The sequence below is a fragment of the Brienomyrus brachyistius genome, chromosome 14 (genome assembly GCF_023856365.1).
Source record: "Brienomyrus brachyistius isolate T26 chromosome 14, BBRACH_0.4, whole genome shotgun sequence".
NCBI classification, from domain to species: domain Eukaryota; kingdom Metazoa; phylum Chordata; class Actinopteri; order Osteoglossiformes; family Mormyridae; genus Brienomyrus; species Brienomyrus brachyistius.
The window spans coordinates 11,603,514-11,627,502 of NC_064546.1; the positions used below are offsets into that span (position 1 = coordinate 11,603,514).

General features: G+C 42.1%; 1 protein-coding gene and 1 long non-coding RNA gene across 5 annotated transcripts in view; one reads left to right on the top strand and one right to left on the bottom strand.

The window, feature by feature from the left end:
• Window positions 1-14,598, bottom strand: part of LOC125707428 (uncharacterized) — a 39,903-nt gene extending 25,305 nt beyond the window's left edge. The window contains exon 1 of the long non-coding RNA XR_007382283.1: window positions 14,485-14,598. This is a non-coding gene — a long non-coding RNA (uncharacterized LOC125707428). The remainder of the gene's footprint in view (window positions 1-14,484) is intronic.
• The window catches only part of kif26ba (kinesin family member 26Ba), a 93,245-nt gene extending 69,256 nt beyond the window's left edge, over window positions 1-23,989 (top strand). Inside the window, exons 6-15 of one of the 4 annotated variants that reach the window (XM_048974537.1) lie at window positions 4,182-4,394; window positions 4,913-5,006; window positions 7,452-7,714; window positions 8,903-9,086; window positions 10,996-11,155; window positions 14,536-14,698; window positions 15,172-18,559; window positions 20,480-20,682; window positions 21,256-21,409; window positions 21,825-23,989. In XM_048974537.1, coding sequence (XP_048830494.1) covers window positions 4,182-4,394; window positions 4,913-5,006; window positions 7,452-7,714; window positions 8,903-9,086; window positions 10,996-11,155; window positions 14,536-14,698; window positions 15,172-18,559; window positions 20,480-20,682; window positions 21,256-21,409; window positions 21,825-21,973 — 4,971 coding nt within the window. In that variant the 3' untranslated portion in view covers window positions 21,974-23,989. The remainder of the gene's footprint in view (window positions 1-4,181; window positions 4,395-4,912; window positions 5,007-7,451; window positions 7,715-8,902; window positions 9,087-10,995; window positions 11,156-14,535; window positions 14,699-15,171; window positions 18,560-20,479; window positions 20,683-21,255; window positions 21,410-21,824) is intronic. The other 3 variants (XM_048974538.1, XM_048974540.1, XM_048974539.1) reach the window with 3 other exon arrangements.

The window sequence follows — 23,989 nt, forward strand, 5'->3', positions numbered from 1 at the left end:
CCTCAGGCTTACTCTCACCTGCCCGTGTGTCTCATGAAAAGCACGATGAGGTAGGCAAAGAGGAGAATCCTAAGATACCTGTAGTTGCACATTTCATTTCACCTCTACTATGTCCTGTTTTCTTCAGGCTTCCCATTGAATGTTCACCACTGTGATGATTCAGTCCAGATGTGTGTGTGTGCATCAGTTTTCAATCACGCTACTTTGTCAGCGACCCCCTTGCCTCCCATTGCCAGCACACATGCATGCTGCTTTCTGGTTCATGCTGTGACTTAGGCCTCATATCTATCAATCCCCGTTTAAGATGCGCAGCTAAAGGAAAGATAAGCAGTTCCTGAAATTTAAAACTGCCGAACTGGGACTGCTGTTCACTAAATATGCGGTATTTCCTTGTATGAAATGCAAAATAGTAAAGAGATGTAAATTGGGGATGTTTATGGATTCTGTAATCTCTAATGGAACACTCTAGCAACAGGTCCAACGCCTAACATTTATAAACTGTTGCTAACGGCTTGGTGGTGATGCTGAATCAATGTTGTACATTAGTGTAGGAGACAAAACCGTGCATCCGAATACACTGAGCGGAAAGTCAGATGTTCTTTAATGAGGAACTAGACTTAGTATGACTGTAGTCCAGAACATTTATGCCTCATTAAGTCTTTTTTTCCCTCTGGTGCTTAGTGCAGTTTTACACAAGTTCTATGAAAAGACAAGAGCTTATTACATTAGGGCACAGAAAAAATGTTTCTGCAAGGCAAAGTACTATGCATGAGCAAATAAAGGTATAATGGTCATCAACAGAAAGAAGCCATAGCATCTCCTGAATCCAACCAAGCAGTTATAACAGCTGACGGAGCTGAACATTTGCTGGAACTTCCACAGATTAAATTACACTCCAAACTTCAGTCTCAGCCCACACAGCTCCATTATGGGTTCTCTCATCCACATTATTAGATGTAATTGAATATGCATTAAAGGCATGAAGCATGTGACTGCTGTGTTATGCAAATTTCAGTTCCTGTTTTTGATTTTTGGAGGTAGATGATTCTGTGCCCCATTTATAATGTCTGGTATCCGTGAGCTTGAAATTTCTAATCCCTTCCCCAGTTATTGACATGAATTACCCCAAACAATGTGTCATTTCATTCAGCGCATGCTTGTCCATTCTCTTTGGCAGGGTCATGGCTAATGTATGAGATCCCCATTAACCTGCCTAGCTATCATATGGCTGACACACCTGCATCCGTAAGCGTCTCCTGTCCCACCCATTGTCTAATTTGCATATTATATTACAGTGTATCATTCAGTGTTTTGTTGTGTTGCCACAAACAACCCCTAAGTCACATTATTATTCTATTTGTTACAACAACAACAACAAAAAAGAACAACTAAAAAGACCATGTGCCATTTCGGATTGGCTAATAGCAGTGCATTTATTCTGCCATTGAAGGATTTTCATATACTGTGTTTACAGTTGCTGTTACAGTCCTAAAACACAATGAACAATGTGTTGCAAGTTGAAACTTTCGGTGCTGTCAGACGTAATGTAATTAGCTTAGCTGTATTAGACTCTATATGAGAAATGGATTTTCTTTCTATATAATACATTAAACATATGGAAAAGACAGACACAGAAAATCCATACTGTTCTCTGCTTCTCCACTCTGACACAGGTGTGAGCCAAATGCCACACAGAGCCAACAAACAAATCTTACCAAAGGCAAACAATGTGTCACAATACTTCACCTGGATCTTAAAGAAGTAGATTTCTTATCATCTCTGCACCAGAATTTAGAATCTCTAAGTTTTCATTTTGCTGTTATTTGTGCCAGTCCAGGTGCAAGATATGGTGAGGTGATACCATACTCAGTTTCTGTATTTAAACTTGTGTTTAACTTCAACTCACAGGGGTCATTAGATTAGATTACATTACATTACATTACATTACATTCAACTATATTGTCATTGTACAGGTACAATGAAATGCAGTTTAGTGTCTAACCAGAAAGTGCAAATATATATATATATAGAATTTGAATTTACAGGTAGTATTTCGAAGATTAGTATACACAAGGGAGAGTATATAGATATGCCTACTGATCAGTTTGTATAGATATGTCAGATACATGAGCTAAGGATAAATATAGATATATGAAGTATTACAGAATAGATAAAATACACAGGTGTAATATCCATAAAGTGCAGCCAAAAGTTATTGATGATGACACTGTGAGAAAGGCAGGTAACAGATATATGAGGTAGAGTATGAATGATGGTACATGAAGAGTGCCGGGCCGTGACCTTCTTAACCACTTTTCTTTTATGGGCCTGGCGATGTGCTTCATGGGGCTGTTTGTGTTTTAACCCCATTATCTTGTCTGTGAAAGACTAACAGAGAGCTGCCCTGTTATAGCTGGACAATGTTTCCCAGTCCAATCCTCGGGGACCCACTGACAGTCCATGTTTTTGGTTAGGGAGCAAAACTGCGGACTGCCTGGCAGGGAGCTCGAAGGGAGCAAAAACACGGACCGGCTGAGGGTCCCCGAGGACCGGACTGGGAAACAATGCAGTAGGACACATGGCCCAGTTATTCCTCCCATCATATGACCATTTTGATGGTACAGTGATGCAACTTAGGGAAAGAATTTTTATCATGTGTATATGTAGAATGCTGATATTGGATCATGAAACATCATTTTTTAATACATGTGTTACTTCTTTTTTTTTTTACAAATATAGAATGTTTCACACACATGGTATTGACATAATGGTTGTACATGAATGGCAACCTTCATGTAATTTATTATTTATTGAAATAGCACATTTGAGATGTAATTTAGTCTTGAAAATACTGATGATTTCAATACAGCAGGCTATGTCTTCTGTAGTTTTCTACAAATTCACGATTGAACTGTGCCAACAAATTGTCGTTAATACCAAAAAGGGTTTCTTTATTTAGCTACAAAAGCTAAAATTGCTACAGAGACTAATTGTAGCTAATAACTACAAAAGCTAAAATAGCTATGGAAGCTGACGAGCTTACAGCAAAGCTGCACAGCTGAGGAAGATGTTTGCTCTTCAGCATATGAAGCCAAGCATGGCGAAGTGTCTCCCTGTGTCCGCAGAGAAGGCATCCCGGCCCATAAACACACAATACATGACTATAGTGGATGGTGGCCTAGCTGAGTAATGTCACACTCAAGTGAGCAACGACAGGCCAGGTTCTCCCATTGAATCACTTGTTTTCATTGGTGCCGTAGGTAATCAATGTTGTCCAACCAGATTGAAATTGCGAGCTTTGGCTTTCAGAAGCAGGAAAGGCAAATGGAAATCAACATGCAGACTAGTGCATATACCACACATGCGGAATATGCTGTGAAAAATTTTCCAGCTGCACCTCTGTTGACTGGTGTTTTCTGTCTGAAAAGGATTTGAAATGTGATTAATGAATGAAAAATGTGCCCCCCCCCCCAAACCTCTGTTGACAGGACGGCAGAGGTTTAAACTTCCGACATAGATGTTAATTTAGGGAGTTCTCTCAAGGCAGCTCAAAAGACATAACAGTATTGACTTTGTGTGCAGGTTTAGATTTATGTCTTGTGTTTGCCTCCTGAAACGAGACAGAGACGACAGCATGTGATAATGTTGTCAGAGTATAAATGGCTGCATTAGAATCTGTCGAGTGCACATGGCCTCTGAAGATTTCATCCTGTGATGGAATCTGTGTCACACGGATCGTGTTTATATCCCTGGATGCAGCAGCTTCTTTGTACAAGCGTCCCTGTTTGTGACAACAGACCCGCTCTCTGTAAACCAAACACTTCAGACCATAATCCAGTGGCTGATTTTAGCATGAGCTTATGCTGCTTTTTGAAACATGTTTGCCTGGTGATGTCTAGTCTTCTATTATACCTGCATTGCTTATACAAAATGGCAAGAACAAACAAACAAACAAGCAAAACAAACAAACAAACAAGCAAAACAAACAAACAAGCATTTCAGTAGATGCTGGAAAATTTAATAGCTCCCAAAAATATATACTGGAAAGTACTTAAAACAGTTATGGCATATTTCTATGTTCCAGAAAATACACCTGGGTTACCGAGTCAAGACGTTTATGTAGTAACAAAGCCTCTGTACCCAGCATACCATAGTTGTTTTTTTGGTGTTTATCTGTTTAGGTTAAAGTGATGCTGCGGGTGTGTCCAGTATCATCAGCAGAAACGTCCGAGTCCAGCTCCTTCCTCAAGGTGGACCCTCGTAAAAAACAGGTCACCATAATGGACCCGGCAGCCAATGGCCCGCAGAACTCCTCCCATAAAAGGGGCGGGGCCAGCCAGGTTCCACCCAAGATGTTTGCCTTTGATGCTGCTTTCCCCCATGATGCCTCACAGGTAAGCACTGGTGTGATGAATAATAAAAAAATCTCACAATAGGTGACATGGTAGACTGTGCCAAATTGCTGTGGCTTTTATATAAAAATTCATCAATAAATGACTTTCATCGTTTTACAATAGTAGTGTGCAATGCATTATAAGCCATAAAACGATTGCCAATATATTTTACAGTGACGTAGTTAAAAATAGGTAAAATGCTGGCAACTGCTTTTACTCTCTTGAAATTCAGCTAACATGACACATATGTGCCGAATTATCTAATCATATCTAATAATATCTAGCCATGCAAAAAATTTAAAATGTCAAATGTGGATGAGGCCCATCCTTAGTAGTTATTTTGTAATATATCTGTTCTATGATTATACATAGTCCATTCTTCATCCTAGACTGCCATAGCACTGGTAGAACTGTTTTAGGAGTGCAGTGCCTTTCTCCATATTCTGGGACATTCTTAAGCTGGTGTGAATTATTTTGAGCCACAAATGACTGACCCCTCACACCACCTCCGTCTCCAGGCAGAGGTATGCGCAGGTACAGTGGCCGAGGTCATACAGTCTGTGGTCAATGGGGCAGATGGCTGTGTCTTCTGTTTTGGACACTCCAAGCTTGGTGAGTATGTGGCTTCTTTGGTGAAAACATAACCAGATGTCTGATGTGCGTAACCCCCTTTATGCCACCTTATTTTTGAAATTGCACTATTTATTATTGTTAGTGGTAACTAGCTGGCTGTTGTTCCTAAGATACATCACAGCCTATGTGCGCAATCATGTCGTTAACATGGTTACTAGAAATGGTAAAGTCAATGAGTTTTGCATATTTGCAATATATTTACTTTCTTTTTTTGTACAACAGCTGCAAGCAATAATGTCAATGAAACTCGTAAAATATGAACCTCCTGTTATTGTTATATTGCTATATTTTTTGCTTTACATGCTCTGAGCAGCTTTCAATAAAGCATTTTGAAATTCCATTTTGGTCATTGTTTTTGCAATGAATGTCAAAACATTCTTGCACGCTTTCAGCATTACAGTGCAGTTTCTTAAATATGTCAGATGCATTTAAGAGATTGAATACCTTGGTAGTTAAATCAGTAGGATAACATTAATGTTTGCTGGATTGTAGACATAATACTCAAAATGTGATCCTGCTTCTCCCTTTATTTGCTGATGAAATCACCTGCTCTACCAGCAACAAAAAGCCAGTGTAGTACTTCCTGTTATTCTTCTTTCAAATTACAGCATTTTATCACCAAAGATTGAACCAATGGTAACAGTTTGGTACAGCAGGTCTCATTGATTAAATAGCCTTTACCAACAAAGGGGTAAGCAGAGTGTTCATAGTCACTGCTTCATAATTATCAGACATAAACAAAAAACTAGCAGCTTTCATACAGTGTTACAGTGAAACTAGAAAGGACCAGTTTTGAAGAATGAGCTCAAACTAAGTACATATATTTTATATACAATATACCGTCTTAACTGATATAATTGACTAGTTGCAGTTGTTTTCATGGTTTCTTATTCTTCAGTATAATATTAATATGTTTAATTATGTGTAGACAACAGCAAATTATTTAGGTCTTTTTGCATAGTTTGTGCATTATGTGGGGGACTGGTGTCCTTAGCAGAAAATGTGCAAATATATGCTCAAACATTTTGCACATTCAGTCGTAGAAGAATTAAAACATTGCTGGCAGTAATAAATAAACGGTGTAGGCATGCTGATGATCATGAATTTTGCTTATTCATGTCCCAAAATAACCGACAAAGCAAAGCAAATAGTGCAGATTTATTCTCCATGTTCTGCCTTGCCAATTCTGACGATTGTATTACTGGTTGTCGATTGGTCATGCCATGAAGATCAACGGCCCTTACTGTTATGGCTGCAATAGGAGTTCTGCTCATAATGATGGAAAGGATTCCTTATCACAGGGTATTCTTCACCTTTTACAATAGTTCTGGCTCAGTGGAAACTATAGTCTCTGAAGTTTATTTGGATTTTATGATTTATCCTTATAGATAAATACTTTTTGATTGGATTTGTTACCTTTCCAATTCTGTTGTATAACTGTGCCCATCATGAGCAATTTCCCTTAAACTTCAGGAAGGTAAATCTTTGATTTCCATAAATCTGAAGATGATGTACTGCATTTTGCAACATCAGTATATCACCTAAGGATAGCTGAGGCCTGTCTCTTACGATACTGTATTACAAATAGTAATACGAGTGGAAGAGAGTTCAAATTACTGTATAGATTCAGACATGACTGTGGGCTTCAATTGCATTGCTAGAATATTATACTGGAGCACCAAATAATCATTTAAAGACATATTTCATAACAAATTATGCATATTATGCATTTCATCACGGAATACATACATTTTAATAGATTTTTTTAATTTAAAGTACTAGAAAGCTAAATTCATAATCAAAGAAAGTGAATTTATAATAAGACCACTAAAGTAAAGGTTTGTTCAGCTGAGGAAAAACCGATCTTTTGCACTCATTCTACTATTCACTTCCATCACCTGCCAACCTGATTTTACCAGTAAACTAATGATCAGACCCTCAATTTCCTGGCATGGCTGTTCAGGTGTTGGAATAGTGTGAAAAAATTTAATCGCCTGCTGAACTTGAAGACTGCTGATACCCACACCAAAAGTTAAGGATCTGAAATATTTATGACACAACTAAACAAATTTCACAGGCATCGCATGATAACGTAACAAGCAGGCAATGTTACAATGAAGCAGGAAGAACCTTAAATATAATTCATTGATTGTATTTTCTATTCAGAAATAATGTGACGTGCAGTTGATAATGGAAAACCTCTGAAGAATACAGCTTAGCTCTGAGTTACTTTGCTTAGTAAGCTAATGCTGGCATCTTAACAGACAGTTTCTCAGGAGAAGATCTTAGTGTGGGTGGGATTCTAAGGCACACATGTGCGCGTGGGTGTTGTGACACACAGAACTCGAACATTTCCAGTGAATGCAGTGTCCTGGCCTGCAGTCAGGGAGTCTGACTGAAAGTGCACTTATCTCTGTCCAACAGGAAAGTCGTACACAATGATAGGGAAGGATGACTCCATGCAGAACCTGGGCATCATCCCCTGTGCCATTTCCTGGCTTTTCAAGCTGATCAATGAGCGCAAGGAGAAGACAGGTGCTAGATTCTCTGTACGGGTGTCAGCTGTAGAAGTCTGGGGGAAGGATGAGAACCTGAAAGACCTGCTGTCCGAAGTGGCCACAGGTAGCCTGCAAGACGGCCAGTCGCCGGGTGTTTTCCTCTGCGAGGATCCCATTTGTGGAATGCAGGTGAGACGACAAGGTTATTTCAATTGTATTATAAAAAAAAATGATCATTTGTCACCAAAAATGTTTAATCCAGCTATTACCTGTTACCTCAAATGCAATAATAAATAATTAGTAAACAAGGTATCTGACTGGTATTGTAAGCTTTCAAAATTTTTCTACAAAGGGCATAATCACCAAATACCTTAAATTAATATGTTGCTAGGTCACAATTGAGCATTGTGCAGACTAAAATTACATTTGAAACGCCTCTGAAATGACAAAAATGCCACAGATGGAATTTATTACTTTTAAATGTGACCTTTTGACTTTGTATTTCTATTCCAATGCAGTCATGCGCCACATAAAATGTTCCAGTCAATGATGAACCGTATATGTGATGCTGGTCCCCTAAGATTATAGTGGAGCGCAAAAATTCTTATCTCCAAGAGTCGTCGTAACTGTTATAACGTCGTAGCGCTTAGTCACGTGTTTGTGGTCAAATTGCTGTAAACAAACCTACTGTCTGCCAGTCGTATAAAAGTACAGCACGTACAATTATCTACAGTACACAATAAGCAATATGTTACTGTTTTATATATATACACACTATACTGTATTTTTCATCATTATTTTTATATAGTACTGTTTCTGCTTGCGGGTTTCAAAATCATCTATCTGCAAATTGTTTTTATTTTATGCCATTTTAAAAATACCAATGAATGCTGTAGAAAGCTTCCTTTGTTAAAAAACTATGTGAAAGGAATCAGGGATGGGTTTACCTCTGTATCTATCCAATTCTCCCTAAATAATCTGCAAGCTGGACTTGAACATCATTCAAAGAGAATCCAACTGTTCTTCACCGATTCTCTTTTTCAAACTGTTTTACAGCTACAAACATTCAGATATGTTCCTGTGTAATTGGTAATAGATGTTAATCATCTTTGCTGTGATCAGCTTCAGACTAGGCAGTGGAATCTGCTCTTGCTGAATAGTTTCTTCAAAAGTATATTGATCATGTTCTGGCCACTAAATCACTGCAAATATAATAATATTTGCCCATTCAGAGGAACAACATCCTTTACAATCTCTCTCATTTGGTCACATAAAAAAAAAAAAACTCAAAGCCAAAACCAAATGGAAACCTAATCCTATGTGCATTCTATAATCTGTACAGTACACAAATAGGTTTGGTTTCCCCCATCCCCCTAGCTTCAGAACCAAAGCGAGCTGCGCGCCCCCACTGCGGAGAAAGCGGCCTTCTTCCTGGATGCAGCCATCGCCTCTCGCCACGGCAGCAAGCCCGACTGCGACGAAGAGGAGCACCGCAACTCTCACATGCTCTTCACGCTGCACATCTACCAGTATCGCATGGAGAAAAGCGGAAAGGGTGGCAGTGAGTCCCGATATCCTGATCCCTCCCCAGGAGCGTCACATGCGATTTATAAAAGGGGTGGGGGGGCTAAGCCTTCACTGGGAGGGAGTCTGATTTTAATGAAGATGAATGAGAACATACTATGTTAAATTTATTTTTGGAGGGGGGGCTAAAGCCCCCCTAAAACAGCCGTAGTGATGCCCTGGTCTCCCCCCATGAAGACTTTGCCTACAGATTGTGGCATCGTATCAGTCCCTCCTAGACTATTTTCACTAACAGCATTTAGCAGAGGGAAACTGATGATTGCTTCCCAGTGTATGTTAGGCTATAGGCTAAAAAGACCCAGTGAGAAGTAAGCAGAGTCAGACATTTCAGGTCCAGAAAGTAAAAATCCAAACCAGGTTTTTGTTTCAACCAACCAGTTGACTTTAAAGAGTCACAGTGACAGAGTACGCAACTGGTTGGTTGAAACAAAAACCTGGTTTGGATTTTTACTTTCTGGACCTGAAATGTCCGCCTCTGAAAGTAAGCTAGCCAGAAGCTATTCTTTTCCTGGGGTACTGCGTGTTCTATGAATTAAACATTCATATATCAAAATCGGAGCTTTCCATTTGCTAATAATCTTGTTGGGTGGCTAACTAAAGGCCATATGTGAAATGGCCATTGTGCTGATCATCCGGGGCATGATGTCTTCTGCCAGCCTCACATGTTTCAGGCCCAGTGTATAAATAGATGTTCAATGTTCATCGTATTCTGAGCGGGTGCCACTGAGGGGGTGCGAGTTCTTCACTTTGGCAGTGCAAATGTGCTGGGAGAAGTCTAATCTGAGGCACTGTAGCGCTAATGCTATCTGTTTCCTGAGAACATAAGTAATTTCCCTTATCACAGGGACCTCTGTCTAACTTGGGCGACCTGCTTGCTTTTCAAGGATTGTACAGAAACGCAAAGCAGAACCAGATGTTCTCACTGGCCCTTGGGTGGTATACATACTTGACTTAATTCCAAGATTGTACACAATGATCGCTCTATATACGTACACGTATACATTTTGATCTACGCACAGGCGGGTCGAACTGAGCATAGCATGTTTGATGCTAATGGAAGAGAATGTCCTATTTTACAGAATCCAGTGTAATATGTCTTTTATTGGTAGAGGGGAAATCAGAAAAACTATAATGGAAATAGGTTCAACGATATTATTAAAAGATTGGCCACTCATTCGTCTCAACATGCCTGCTACAGAGCCCTTTTGTATGAAAGTTGGAGGGTGTTCTTCCTGTAAATCATTTCGGTTTATGTTGAACAGCGGCTGTAAATGTTTTCAACTTAATATGTGATAAACAAGTATTTGTTTATGTATTTGAATGTGTACAGCCTTACATAAGCAAAAAACACTGCATATTCCTTTGGATACAGCTTGTTTTTTAATTGTTAATATCTTGATAGGTATGAGGATAAATAAAGAGGGCTTACTGATCAGCTAACTGATCCACTTAACGCCATAACACAAAAAGTATATGATGGATCCTTTTCAAACTGCGCAGCCACATTTTATGAAGATCTGAAATTGTTCAAACTCTGAGACAAATCTCACCGAAACTGAAGCAGCGCCACATAGTGGTAACAAAGAGAACGGCAGCCTCAGAGACAGAACTGGTGAACAAGTCACACAGTTGGGTTTTTTATGTGATGTTTTATGTTGAAGTTTTGGGGAGAATGTATGTGTGTGTGTGGGGGGAGGAGGGTGGAGATTGTAGGGGTTGGGGGTGTGGGAGGAGTATCAGTTAGTAGGGATTAGACCCCTCCCCCCCATCTAATGCATTGTTCCGGCAGCATCTAGTTACATTATTAGTCCTGTGGCAGTTCTTGTGTTCTTCACATATACATTCTGTTGCTCCCACCCTTACCCATCTTCTCTTCTCTTCATCAGTGTCTGGTGGCAGGAGCAGGCTGCATTTGATTGACATGGGCAGTTGCGTAAAGGTTCTCAGCAAGACCCGCGACAGTACCGCCGGCCTCTGCCTCTCCCTGTCCGCCTTGGGCAATGTCATCCTGGCTCTGGTCAATGGCAGCAAGCACATCCCCTACAAGTAATGCCCCCTTCCCTCTGTTCCTCTTTATCAGCTCATGGGCAGCCATGACAATCTAGAAATCATGAGAAAACCAAAACTTTTTTTTTTTTATGATGACACTGGCTAAATTCATGCTTCCTCATCAGTTCCATCAACAGTACCGGGAACCAAAACTCACTTAGTCCTCATGTAATCCAATAAAAACTTTCATTAAGTTTCCAAGACTCATTACAGATATTTTCTTGAAAACATACCCTGTAGACTGAGTGAATTTTGGAAATTTCAATTCTCTTTAGGTCTTGGTAACAACAAGGCGGAAAAAAAAAAACATTAAAAATATGTGTGGCTGCTGATTTATCAGTTCAAAGCATCTGGCTGTTAATATCTTGAGAAGGAAAACATTGCAGTCAAGATAAGTTTTGGAATAAGGTTTGGAAAGTATGACTACTTCATTTACAAAGGGGGTGGGACGCTGGCCTCAGACTTCCAGGGTGGGAGGCTGGAATACTGACCCACTCTGTGTGTGTGAGTGCGTGTTGAGTAGGTTTCTGAAAATGCAGTTGAGCATACGGTGTGTGTTTGCGGCTTGTAATATCCTCCCCTGGCATGTGCTCCATGCTGCCTATGATTGGCTGCAACCCTGCACTGGGTGAGCAATTGAAAGGTAATTGGATAAAGAAGGGAAGTTATTGGATGATTTAATTAAGCATATAGAATGGAGCAGGAAGGCTAAGAACCATACAGGTATTGCGATAAAACTTTGAAATAAAAATATGCGAACTCTGAGCCAGATCTCTTCCTCCTAGGCTAAAATATTTTTTATTTAATCATGGCAAATTTACACTGCAAAGAAGAAGCTTGGTTTAAGCTGGAATTGTGAACACTCAGGAGAGAATTACATTATTAGAGTTTCAGGCCATTTGGAATAAGCACAGTATTTTGAAGATACTGCTAAAATGTAAGCGTTGACATTAAGATAAAGCCAATACAAAAACCAGGAGTCTTTCTTTCAGTAATTTAATAAGCTGCCTTCTTTCAGTTTCATTCTTTTATGCTTATTTTTTTATTCAAAGAGATCTGCAAACGTGTTGTTTTCACTGTCAGATGAGTTTTGTTCCGTATTTTTTCTGCATTTAAAACAGCAAATTCGCAAATTGAAATGGTCTAACGAATGCAACTGATTGTAGCTGCAGGCACTTTCATAATACGAGAAGTGAGCAGGTTTAAGTTTAGCCTATTTGCTCAGTTCCAACTTTCCAACAAGCAAGAGCAGCTCATTTGTAAAACAATATAAGCCTGTATTGTTGGACGGTCTCTGCTTCACTACAATACCCATTATGTTCATTTCATCACATTGACAAACTGTAGTCATGTTATTTTACATTTTATCATTATTTATTAGTACTGTCATTTTTTTCATCAACAGCCACTTGGTCTCAAAATTCACACCTGCCTTGGATATACTGCTGCCTCTGACACTGAGAAACAGCATCACTACATATACAAGATTAAAATTTTACAGATCCTTGGCTAAGAGCCTCTAATATATTAAATCTAACACTTCAGTTTGCATTTTTTTAAGATGCACAGTTGACAGATTCGCAGCTACATATATTCTGATTTTATGTAGATTTTATGTAAATTTTATCAGAACAAGCAATGAAATTCCTTGCTTGCATTGAAGTTATTCACTGTTTTCTTCCCTCAAAGGTAGTACTACATTACTAATGTGAGAAGTAGTGAACTTTGCTTTATCTGAAATCTAAAAGCACAACGAATAAAATGTTTTAACTAAATAAACAAAAAAATCAAACAAAGTAACTGGGAATTGAATGCCAGTTGGAGATATTGTTTTAATTAAATTTGTTGTGTTTGTGAATAAGCATCATTAAATTTTCACGGCCTTGAATGTCCTGAAGCCATATCTGATCCAGCTGAGCCTTCGCATCTAGTTTTCATATTAAAACTTTGCATAACTAAATGTCCCAATCTGCTCTCACATTTTCTCCATATGTGAAAATAAATGGAGAAATAAATGGAAGATAAATCTATTTTGTAATATTTTTCCATTTGAATTGCCCAACAGTAGATGAAAGCTCAAAAGTCATTCTTGGAAAAACACAGTATAAAAAAAAAAATATCTGGAAAACCAAAATGCGTATTTTGAAGTAAGACGACCCAAGACATAGTCTTTACAACAGCAAAACACAAATCAAAACAAAAACAAAAGAACAATTAAGAAGCAGCAGTCTTTTGCCAGGGGCCTTAATAATTCATTTGGTTTAAACACAGGCATACCGATGTCCATACAATAAGCTGTGTGCAATGCATGATCTGCATTTAACTGTTGAGCTGAACTGTTCTGATATTATGAAAAACTGCATTTTTTACATGTTGCATCCTTTCATAGCATTTATAGTGCCCCTTCAGAGCCATCTACCAAAATACACCCCTGCGCATCAGCCTTGCACAACAGCACATGACTTTCACTCATGTAGTCGAAGGTGATGAAAATCAGTCACCATGTCGTTTCCAAAATGGGTTTTTGAATCATTGAATTTATTTCTTTACATGCCCCATGTTCCTCGGTTTTGAGGACACCAGTAGGTTGTGTACTGATTTGACGTTTTTTAGTTGTCCATCAATCACACGTCCCCTCTAGTGGCTGCCATGGGGAGCAGGGAGCGAAAGATAATGCTTACTCATCTGTGGGAAGCTAACTGACAAACAAATGCTGCCCAAGAGCTGCTTTCCAAACAAGCTTTAGGTGGCTATAAATGAAAATGATCTCTCATCCCTGCAGGCCACAAACATTTTCAGAACTTTCTCCGGCTAAAAGCGACAGTAAGATAAGAGATTAACACATTAAAGACCAGAGACATCACACATGGAGAACATTAAGGCCCGTCTTAATCCACCCTGCTTATGAATCAATAACCAGCATTAAAATATCTGGTGCTGGAACATGGACTAAAATGTACATTGACTGCTTACAAACTGGTCAAAAATCTCGTATTGTTAGAAGGTCGTCACTTGGGTTTCACATTTTCCACACCCTATGGGCATAAAATATTTCTAGTAAGACATTAAAGGAAAACTAATGTATTTAAGACCCAGACGAATTAAAGGAAATTAATAAGGGGAGTTGACACATATCATGAGAATTAATTAGATTAGAAAATAACAGCTCAGCACATTATTTAATGTTTATACAAGCCTCACGAAAGCTTTTTAATGTCCTAGTATTATGTTTCTATTGTATATGCACCACAAGTTCCGTTTGACATTCTGACACAGAATTTTTGGAGGGAACTTTACTCATAAACATGTGTAAATTGATTACCCACTTGGTAGCTGGCCGGCTTGAACAGGAGACGTGCTGCTTTTGTGTGCTGCAGAGACAGCAAGCTGACCATGCTGCTGCGGGAGTCGCTGGGTAACATGAACTGCCGCACCACCATGATCGCCCACATCTCCGCCTCGCCGACTCTCTTCTCCGAGTCGCTGTCCACCATCCAGATTGCATCGCGCGTTCTCAGGATGAAGAAGAAGAAGGCAAAAGTAAGAGTCCTCATTGGCAAAAAAGGAAAACAGTCTGAGCTGGTTAAGCTGTTGACCAACTTCTGATAGTAGATCAACTTAAGGTATGTTTTCATGTGACGGTTTGATGGTTGAGCTGATCATACCAGCATGATCAGCTTGATAGGTTAACCACACCAGCATGACCAACTGTTGGCCCACCCAGTTAAACTATCAAAGAGCAGCAAGAGCTGGGATATCTGGGACATGACTAAACCATCTCAGACTGGTTTTAGCTGTTTTTCCAGCAGGGTTTTCAGATGTTGGTAGAGTGTTTCAGAATGTGTTCGTGTTCCGATACCTCAGCAGGTAATATTGTGACACCATTCCAGGTTTGGTTTGGATCCAGCTTCAGCTCATTCTGCGATGAGTTTGTGTGCTTTTGCTTTTCGAGTGAATGCACGTGTGATGCCACTTGCATAAACAAAACTGCGTCTGTCTTTCTGACCCGTCAGCAGTACACATCCAGTTCTTCAGGGGGGGAGAGTTCCTGTGAGGAGGGGAAGATGCGGCGACCTACGCAGCTAAGGACATTCAACTCCCGGAATGTTGTGGATCCCGACCTACCCCTTCTGCACCTTGCAAGTGACCCTGACGACTACTCCAGCAGTGAGCAGTCATGTGACACAGTCATCTATGTGGGACCGAACGGCTCTGCCCTGTCTGACAAGGAGCTGACCGATAACGAGGGTCCGCCTGAGTTCGTGCCAATTATTCCATCTCTGCATAAGAACAAAGTTGAACAGGGGAAGCTGCAAGAGTCGCGGTCAACACAACAGATACAGCCAATCCAACAACAGCAGATACCAGAAGAAGGTGCTGATTCTGGAAAACAGGAGAAAGACTGCCTCAAGTGCAACACTTTCGCTGAACTGCAGGAGCGGCTGGAGTGCATCGACGGGAGCGAGGAGGTCAGCACATTCCCATTTGAGGAGCTCCCGGCTAACCGGGTCACCACATCGGACCCTGTGTCTGCCCAGGGACAGGAAATGAAAAACAACGTGGCATCACGCATGGCTAAGAAACTCACTAATGACCAGCAGCTTGAGGAAATTCAAGAGGTGGTGGAGGAGGCGGAGATCGCCAAGTCCATTATTGAAAGTCTGTCGATATCGAGCAGCTGCACTCTGTCCAGTTGTAGGAGTGTGACAGGCAGCAGCCTCATGCAAACGAGCAATTCTCAGAGAAGCATGAGCCCTACCCTGCATGATAGCATGGAATCAATTTCTAGTGAGAGTAAGTCACGTCCAATGGGTTCTCCTAGGTTGGGCATTGCCAGCTTGTCTAAAACCTCAGAGTACAAACCCCCCTCTTCCCCATCCCAGCGCTGTAAAGTATATACCCAGAAAGGTTTTGTGCCGGGTACTCCGCCCTTGTCATCTAATGCCCTGAACAGGGACAGCGGGAAATCCTCCACTGAATCCTTGCTACAGCCCGATTCCAGGACCTCACCTGTCGGAATGAGCCCACAAGTCATGATGTCCTCCTCCTCTATCAGCATGGGATCTGCCGAGACCCTCGCCGATGACCTGCCGCAGCTACCTTTGGACGACAAGAAGGAGGCAAAGAGCACCACCACTGTGACAATGCAGCAGCCGCTGGAGCTAAATGGTGAGGATGAACTGGTGTTCACGCTAGTGGAGGAGCTCACCATCGACGGGGTGATGGAAAATGGCCGGCCCACCAGCCTCATAAGCTTCAACAGTGACTGTTCTGTGCAAGCCCTAGCCTCAGGGTCACGACCTGTAAGCATTATTAGCAGCATGAGTGAGGACCTGGAGGTCTTCCCAAGTTCCACTGTTACCACTGCACCGATTTCAGAGGTTAACCTCAACAAGTTCCTCCCTCTCTATAAAACTGAGGGAGAGGCGACCTCCGTTCCAAGTTGTCGCTCCTCCATAAGTTCCTGGCTTAGTGAAATGAGCACTGGAAGCGATGGGGACCAATCCTGTCATAGCTTTGTTGGTCAGCAGTGTCACAGTCAGGGGGAAGCGCTGGCTGAGCTGCAGCAGCAAGACCGTTCAGAGATGGCACACTGCGGCAACCTTGGCTACTCGAGTGCAGGCAGGAGTCTAGAGAACAGTGCTGCACAAGTGGATGCGGAGAATGGAAATGTGAAAAGCCCTGCAAGCAAGGAGAAGCTGAAAAAGATTCCGTCGCTCTGCAAAACTACAGCCTCTGTTTCTAACATGCAAACATTCGGGGACTCCGGTAGCTTCAAGACTAACATAAATATTCACTCCTGCGCTGCCGTGAAGCCTATGTTTGCACAGGACCCTGGTCAAATACTCACCAAGAATTTGAAAATCAAGGATTCCAGGACACCTCCTGTCCCACTTTCCACTGAAATCAGCTTTGATGACCCATGGTTTAAGCGGGATGAGGATGAGTCCAAGCTGAAGGAACTGGTCTGCGAGGGAAAGCCGGAGAAGAGGCCAGTGAATGCAATGAATAACTGGAGCCCAGCTGACAGACTCAGCTCCAGCAGCGGAGAGGCAGCCTGCTCACCCGACGCCTTGAAGAGGGTCGTGGATGGCTGCGAAATGGTCTTAAACACGTCAGAATGCCCGACCTCTGTGTATTCGCCAGGCATTTTCAGGACGGCTAGCCTTCCGCGTGGTTGGCATCGTCTAAACAGACAGGATGACCTTGAGGAGGGCTCTCTGCGATCTACAAGTGGGGAGGGAAAAGGCTTAGGTGTCACCACTTCCACTCCGTGCAGCCCCAGGGCCACGCTAGAAAGGAGAGGATCGTCTGCAAAACAAGGCTTCTTTGCACGACCGAAAGGTATTCCCCCTCTACCACCAGTAAGAAAGTCTAGTCTAGATCAGAGGAATAGAGCCAGTCCACAGCATAGCTCAGGCAGCACTCAAACACTCAACCATACATCTTTGCTAGCAGGTACATCCGAGGATTTTGCCCTTACTGGAAAACCAAAGGGTGCTAATCTAGAGAGCAGTAGACTCTTTAGCGCAAAGCTAGAACAGTTAGCTAACAGGACCAACTCCTTGGGAAGATCCGGCATAGGTCATTATGAGTACCTGTCCCTTGAGAGGGCGGAAAGCCAGACCTCAGTGGGCTCTAAGGGCAATGTTGGGAGGGACTGCACCATGCCACGCACAGGCAGAAGCTTCAGCCGTGGTTCAGTGTCCTCTCCCACTAATGGGCCCAGTTCTGTGCCACAGTCACCCAAGACGGGTCAGTCTAAAATCTCAGCAGTCAGCAAGCTCCTCATGGCTAGCCCAAAGGCCCGGAGCCTGTCTGCCTCTAGCACCAAGACCCTGAGCTTCTCCACCAAGTCGCTCCCACAGTCTGTCAACAGGAGCTCCAGCCTGCCTCCCAATGGGAAGACCCAGACCCAGAGCTCCTGGTCGACTCAGTCGCTGAGTCGAAACCGCGGCTCAGGGCTAACTTCAAAGCTCCCGCTGAGGGCTGTGAACGGCCGCATTTCTGAGCTGTTGCAGGGAAGTGGGGGCTCCAGAGCTGGTCATGCCCGGGGGGCCTCTGACTCTGAAGACAGAGCAGGGCTCCAGAGTGAGGAGCGACCAGTGGCACACACTCTGCCGTCCCCCTACAGCAAGATCACAGCCCCCCGCCGGCCGCATCGATGCAGTAGCGGTCATGCCAGCGACAACAGCAGTGTACTGAGTGGGGAGCTACCCCCAGCCATGGGCAAGACCGCCCTGTTCTACCACAGTGGGGGCAGCAGCGGCTACGAGAGCATGATGCGGGACAGCGAAGCGACCGGCAGCACCTCCTCGGCCCAGGACTCCATGAGCGAGAACAGCAGCTCTACTAGTGGACGCAGGAGCCTGAAAAACTCAAAGAAAAGGAACAACACAGGTAGGGCTGCCTGTATTATATAAAAAAAGTATATCTGTACCAGATGAGAGAACAAATTAACAACTTTTTTTTACACTGGTTTAAACTTCTATTATTTTCATTGAATATTCCGATACCAAGGCTCTTCAAATCTGGACCTTAGTTCCGAATCCAGACCATGTTTTCAATTCTCCCAGGTAATTACTGGCCAAAGAGACTTTACTCCCAGCTCATAGGTAAAGGAAGGCTTGAGATTCAGCAGCGCTCAGACCTCAAGGACTGTGATTTGAATAGCCCTGTCCTATACCATCACACACAGAGTATATGTTTCGCCCAGCTTTATAATAGTGATTAAACAGTGATTTCATATCTAAAATTTAATGGTGTTAATGTGAGAGTCACATGGCTCTCAACCCTACTGACATTTTTTTTCAAGCTTATTTTCTCAATAAATCGTATAACCGACTTACTGTTCCACCTGGGCGACGTTTCACTGAACTGAGGTTTGCTGTCCAAGGGTCTGCATGTGAACAAGACCCCCCTTCATTCAGCAGGCAGGGCATCCTACCCTCTGTGGATACATGCACATGGTCAAACTAATTTTTCTACCCCTGCACAAACACAGACATTGACTGCACACACTGAATCCGGGGCAGTCTATGACAGAAATGCAATGCACAATTTTGAAAGCGTGATTTGAACCATCGGGACCAGTGCCAAACTCTGGGTGTCTGAATGGGGAAAATGTGTCTGGCTAGGAGTTCGTTCAATGGGTTTCAATTGAGCGGTATGAAGGACTAGAAAATTTTCCGATAAATCTGTACGATACAACTGGAGAATTTGACGGAAAAATACAATTGGATGAACTTATATTAAATCACAGCTTTCTAAATGCCCGACCTTCATTGTTTGCTCTACTGTTTGAAACAAAAGCTGACTGACTTTGATCTGTTGGCAATCAGCAGACTGCCAGAACCCCAATTTCTATGCAAATAGAAATTGGTAGTTATGAATTGCAAAGAGCAGGACGCATTACTGAGCCCTGTCCAGATAAGGAGGTGACCCGCTGGTGTTTTCTCTGCGCAGAGATTGTGGGCTAAAACATTTCTGTGTTGGAACAGTCCAGCTGGCTTCATGTTGTTCTACCATAGCTTTCTAGCAAATCCTTTTCTGCTAAAACCACCCATTTTTTGACATTAATAGGAACCAGTATTTTAGCTGTTTTATATATTCACTGTATGCAAGGAATAATTTTTTTTTTACCTAGATTTGTTTCACTCTAATTATGGTAGAATCAAGGACAGATTGGTTGAGCTCTTCATCTGGCACAATCGGCCCCGTGAGGGACCTGTGGATTTTTGAATTATGATATTGAAAATTGGGGGTCAGGGTGGCTCTATGACCAGGGGTCTGGTTTTCGCCGCGGTTGCATGTTCTCCCCGTGTCGTTCGTCTCCCTGCAGGTTCCGTTGGTTCCCTCCTCAATCCAAAAGCATGTTCATGTTACAGTTACCAAGCTGACCCTAGGTATGCATGTGTGAGTGAACGGTGTGTGTGTGTGTGTGTGTGTGTGTGCCCTGCCATGGGTAAGCGACGTGTCCTGGGTCACTTCCTGCCTTATACCCTTCACCTCCGGGACAGACTCTAGATTCCTGTGACCCTGAATAGTGGGTATAGCGGATTTATGGATGGATGTATTGATGGAATACTAAAAGAATCAGAAGTGGATAAGTCAGGTCCAGAAAGTAAAAATCCAGACCAAGATTTTGTTCCAACCAACCAGTTGAGTATAGAGTCACAGTCACTGGGAACTCAACTGTTTGACTGAAACAAAATCTTGGTCTGGATTTTTACTTTCTAGACCTGAACTATCCACCTCTGGAAAGAACGAATTGGTGGTTTTGCTGACCTGATGTGCTGATTTTGATGCCACTATCCTCAGGGTCTCAGCGTAGGCGTTTGATCCCCACACTGTCCCTCGATGCGACATCTCCGGTCAGGAAGCCCATCATCAGCCCAGGCGTGCGCTGGGTGGACGGTCCCCTGCGTCCCGCCCAGCGGGGCCTGGCTGAGCCCTTCGAGATCAAAGTCTATGAGATCGATGACGTGGAACGCCTGCAGAGGAGACGGGGCGCGAGCAGCAAGGTACACATGATGAAAGGTGGATAGTATGCAAGTGCAAATTGGGCCTAAATTAGGAATACCCTAAAGAGATCTGGAAGAAGGCAAAAAAATCCTCTGTCATATTTATTTTCCAGATTCAATGTCCTGAAGCAAGCAGTGTGAAATATAAATGTTATTGTTTTTGGCAATTATTTACACTGGTAGAGAGATGTAGTGACCTCATGCCACTAGCAATGGGAGGTTCCTCTGTTCTCCCTCTGTTTGCCTGGGTTTTCTCCAGCAATCTAAAATCATGCAGTAAAGTGCATTGGTCCATGTAAGGTGCCATATTGTGGGACTGTTTGAAATGTGAGGAACTAGCATCCTGTCCAGTGTCCCCCTGTATGTATATATGTATGTATGTCTGTCTTTCTGTCAGTCAGTCACATAAGCAGTTACAAAAGCTGGATTATCTACCCTTTATTTGGGAGTGTGTGACACAAGCATAGTGTGAAAAACTGATATTATGCCTTTCAAATGAGACCCGGGTAGCGTGCAGATTCACCCGGAAAGGTGCCAGCCGCGACCCTCACACGTTGCTCGTGGCTCTGCCAGCAGGACGTGGTCTACTTCAGCGCCAAGCTGAGGATCCTGGAGCACCGGCAGCAGAGAATCTCAGAGGTGCGGGCGAAGTACGACTGGCTGAAGAAAGAGCTGGAGCAGACCAAGCAGCACTTGATGCTAGCTCCCGAGAAATGGACCAATGAATGTGAGTCATGTTCGGCCTTCGCGAGTTACCAGGTTAACTGTGGCTGCCTCCACATGTCTTCTAGGGAATGAATATTACTTTGTTATATTTAATGGTGATGGTAACCTAACTATTTACTCTACATACCGATCTTTCGTATATTACCGTTTCGCATTTTGGATCCTTTCTCTTCCTGTTAGGCTTCATGCTTGCTTGACGCACAGTTTCTCGAGGAGCCTGCCGCATATTCTGATTTATTTTGTATCTGAACTGTATAAAATACAGACAGATTTAAAAAACCATCAACAACTGATTAAAAACGCATTTAATGTTCCATTATATCATCTGAGAATGTCTCATTAATTCACTGGGAATAATAGTTGACATTGTTGAATCTCTCTTGACCTGTGACTTGTTTGGTGCTTGTATTTTTTAGTTGATTTACAACAGACATTTGAGGTCGACTCTTTGGAGTACCTCGAAGCCCTGGAATTTGTCACCGAGCGCCTAGAGAACCGGGTGAACTTCTGCAAAGCCCGTCTCATGATGATCACATGCTTCGATGCCACTTCCAGGCGACGGTAGAAGGAAAGACGGCAGCTGCCACCTACCTGAGCTACGCAGACTGATGGGAAATGACGGTAGAGTTTATACGGAAGACGGTCGCATGGGTTTTAGGCAGGACGCGCTGGTGCATAAACACAAATAGGAAACAAATATTTTTCTAAAGTGTCGGAAAAGGCGGAGGAAGAGTCCACAGTTGATGTGTCATTGTGATCCGAAGACAAGAACGTTTATGAGCATGAAAGAGCACTTTTAATAAGGAACTTTTTGAAACATATGGTTGTAAATAATGTTTCGTTTTGATGAAGACTGATGCAGAAGGGAACTGCCGTGGAGGACAAAGAAGAAGAAAAACACAATTGAATTAGAGAAAAATGACAACAAAGTGCCTTGGGAAGAATCCAATATCAGAAAATTTCCCTATTTATGGTGCTAGGTCAAGTAGATTAGGAAAAAATAATGAATACAGCTCGTTTTTCTTGGTGTTTAATCCTTCTGACTTGTTGTTTATTGGTAATTTGTATTTGTATTGTTATAATAGTTAAAGAGCAGCATATTATGAACTGTTATGTGTATGTTTTTTAATCTTTTTTTTTATCAAAAAATATGTTTGAGACCACTCAGAGTGGGGGGGGCAGAACCAAAATGAGCCAAACAAAAAAAACAAAAACAAGCTACAAAAACAAGAACGAGAGCAAAAACGGAACGAGCACAAAGACCCGGCTTGCAGCCCCCTGCATCAGCTAAGTCGATTCGCTTTGTTGGCTGCCGTTTTCTGCGACCTGCATCCAAGGCTCAGTCGCCGAGGGCAGCTCACACCCGCAGTGGCATTTGTGCATGTCGGCGTCCTGCAGGACAGCTATCGCACTTAGCATTACAATAATTTTATGCTACCTGGCGCTGACCAGGTATTCGTACAGCATCCGTTCTGTGACACCAAGGGGCAAAACTCAAGTCAGACAGTATTTCAGATTTGCCAGGTGGGGGTGGGGGATATAGCTAAATTGAGCTCTGCGACATGTGGGGGGGAAAAAAATCTCAGAAAATAGAACATACAAGTTAGCATAAACATGTACATATATACAGTGACATATAGGTCATCAAATATTGTGTTGATGCATAGAAAGCAATCGTTTCGTGGAAGAGGCCATTTTCACTCTGCGTGGTCTTACTTTGGTGGTGCATACAATTTGATAATAATAGTGTATGTATGGTGCTTGAGATCGTTTCATTTCATATATATATATATATATATATATATATATATAGCTTTTCACCTATAATAATGCGAGAGTCACCTGCTTCATCGCCTTCATTTAAGGGACTTGGAGCCCTGCTCTTTACCTTTGCCACAGTAAAACTAATGAATGAAGGATATTATTTATTTGTAAACTCAGGAGGCCTGTTTGACAGAGTTGCTTATATTATATAATTTATTTACATATTATGGTTGCAAAGTGCTATGCATTAAACACATGTACAGTAACTAAGTGCGTTTCATATATAAATATATACGCTTCCATTTTTATAATTCTTTTTTTTTTTTGCTAATTCACCTCCATTAAATGCGTGTGAGAAAAGCCCATTTTTCCATGGATGATGTGCTGCTGCTCGTGTTTGCAAGCTGTGTTTGTCCGTGAATATTTTTTTGCTTTTCTTAATTTTCTTCTCATGCGCTCTCGCACCTTCAGCCGCCGGTCAAATAACAGAGCTCAACATCTAACATGTAATAAGTGTTGAAACGTCGTTGTTGATTTGCTTAAACGGTCATGTTCAGAAACGGTCGCCAAGCGGAGATGTGACTTCCTGAAGTCTTTTATTTTGGTCTGCTGTGTATGGAGAGAGTTCTTCAAAATTCCTTGATTTTAATGATTTGAAAAGCTACTGGATGGACAAAATCATGTGGAAACTGAACCGTATGCAATGGACAATTAAGAAACGGTGCTCTTAGTTCAACTGCCCTCAGAATAAAACAAAAGAATGGAATAAGAGTACGATGTAACGTGGGGACCGATGTAAATAAAGGATGTACCCGGA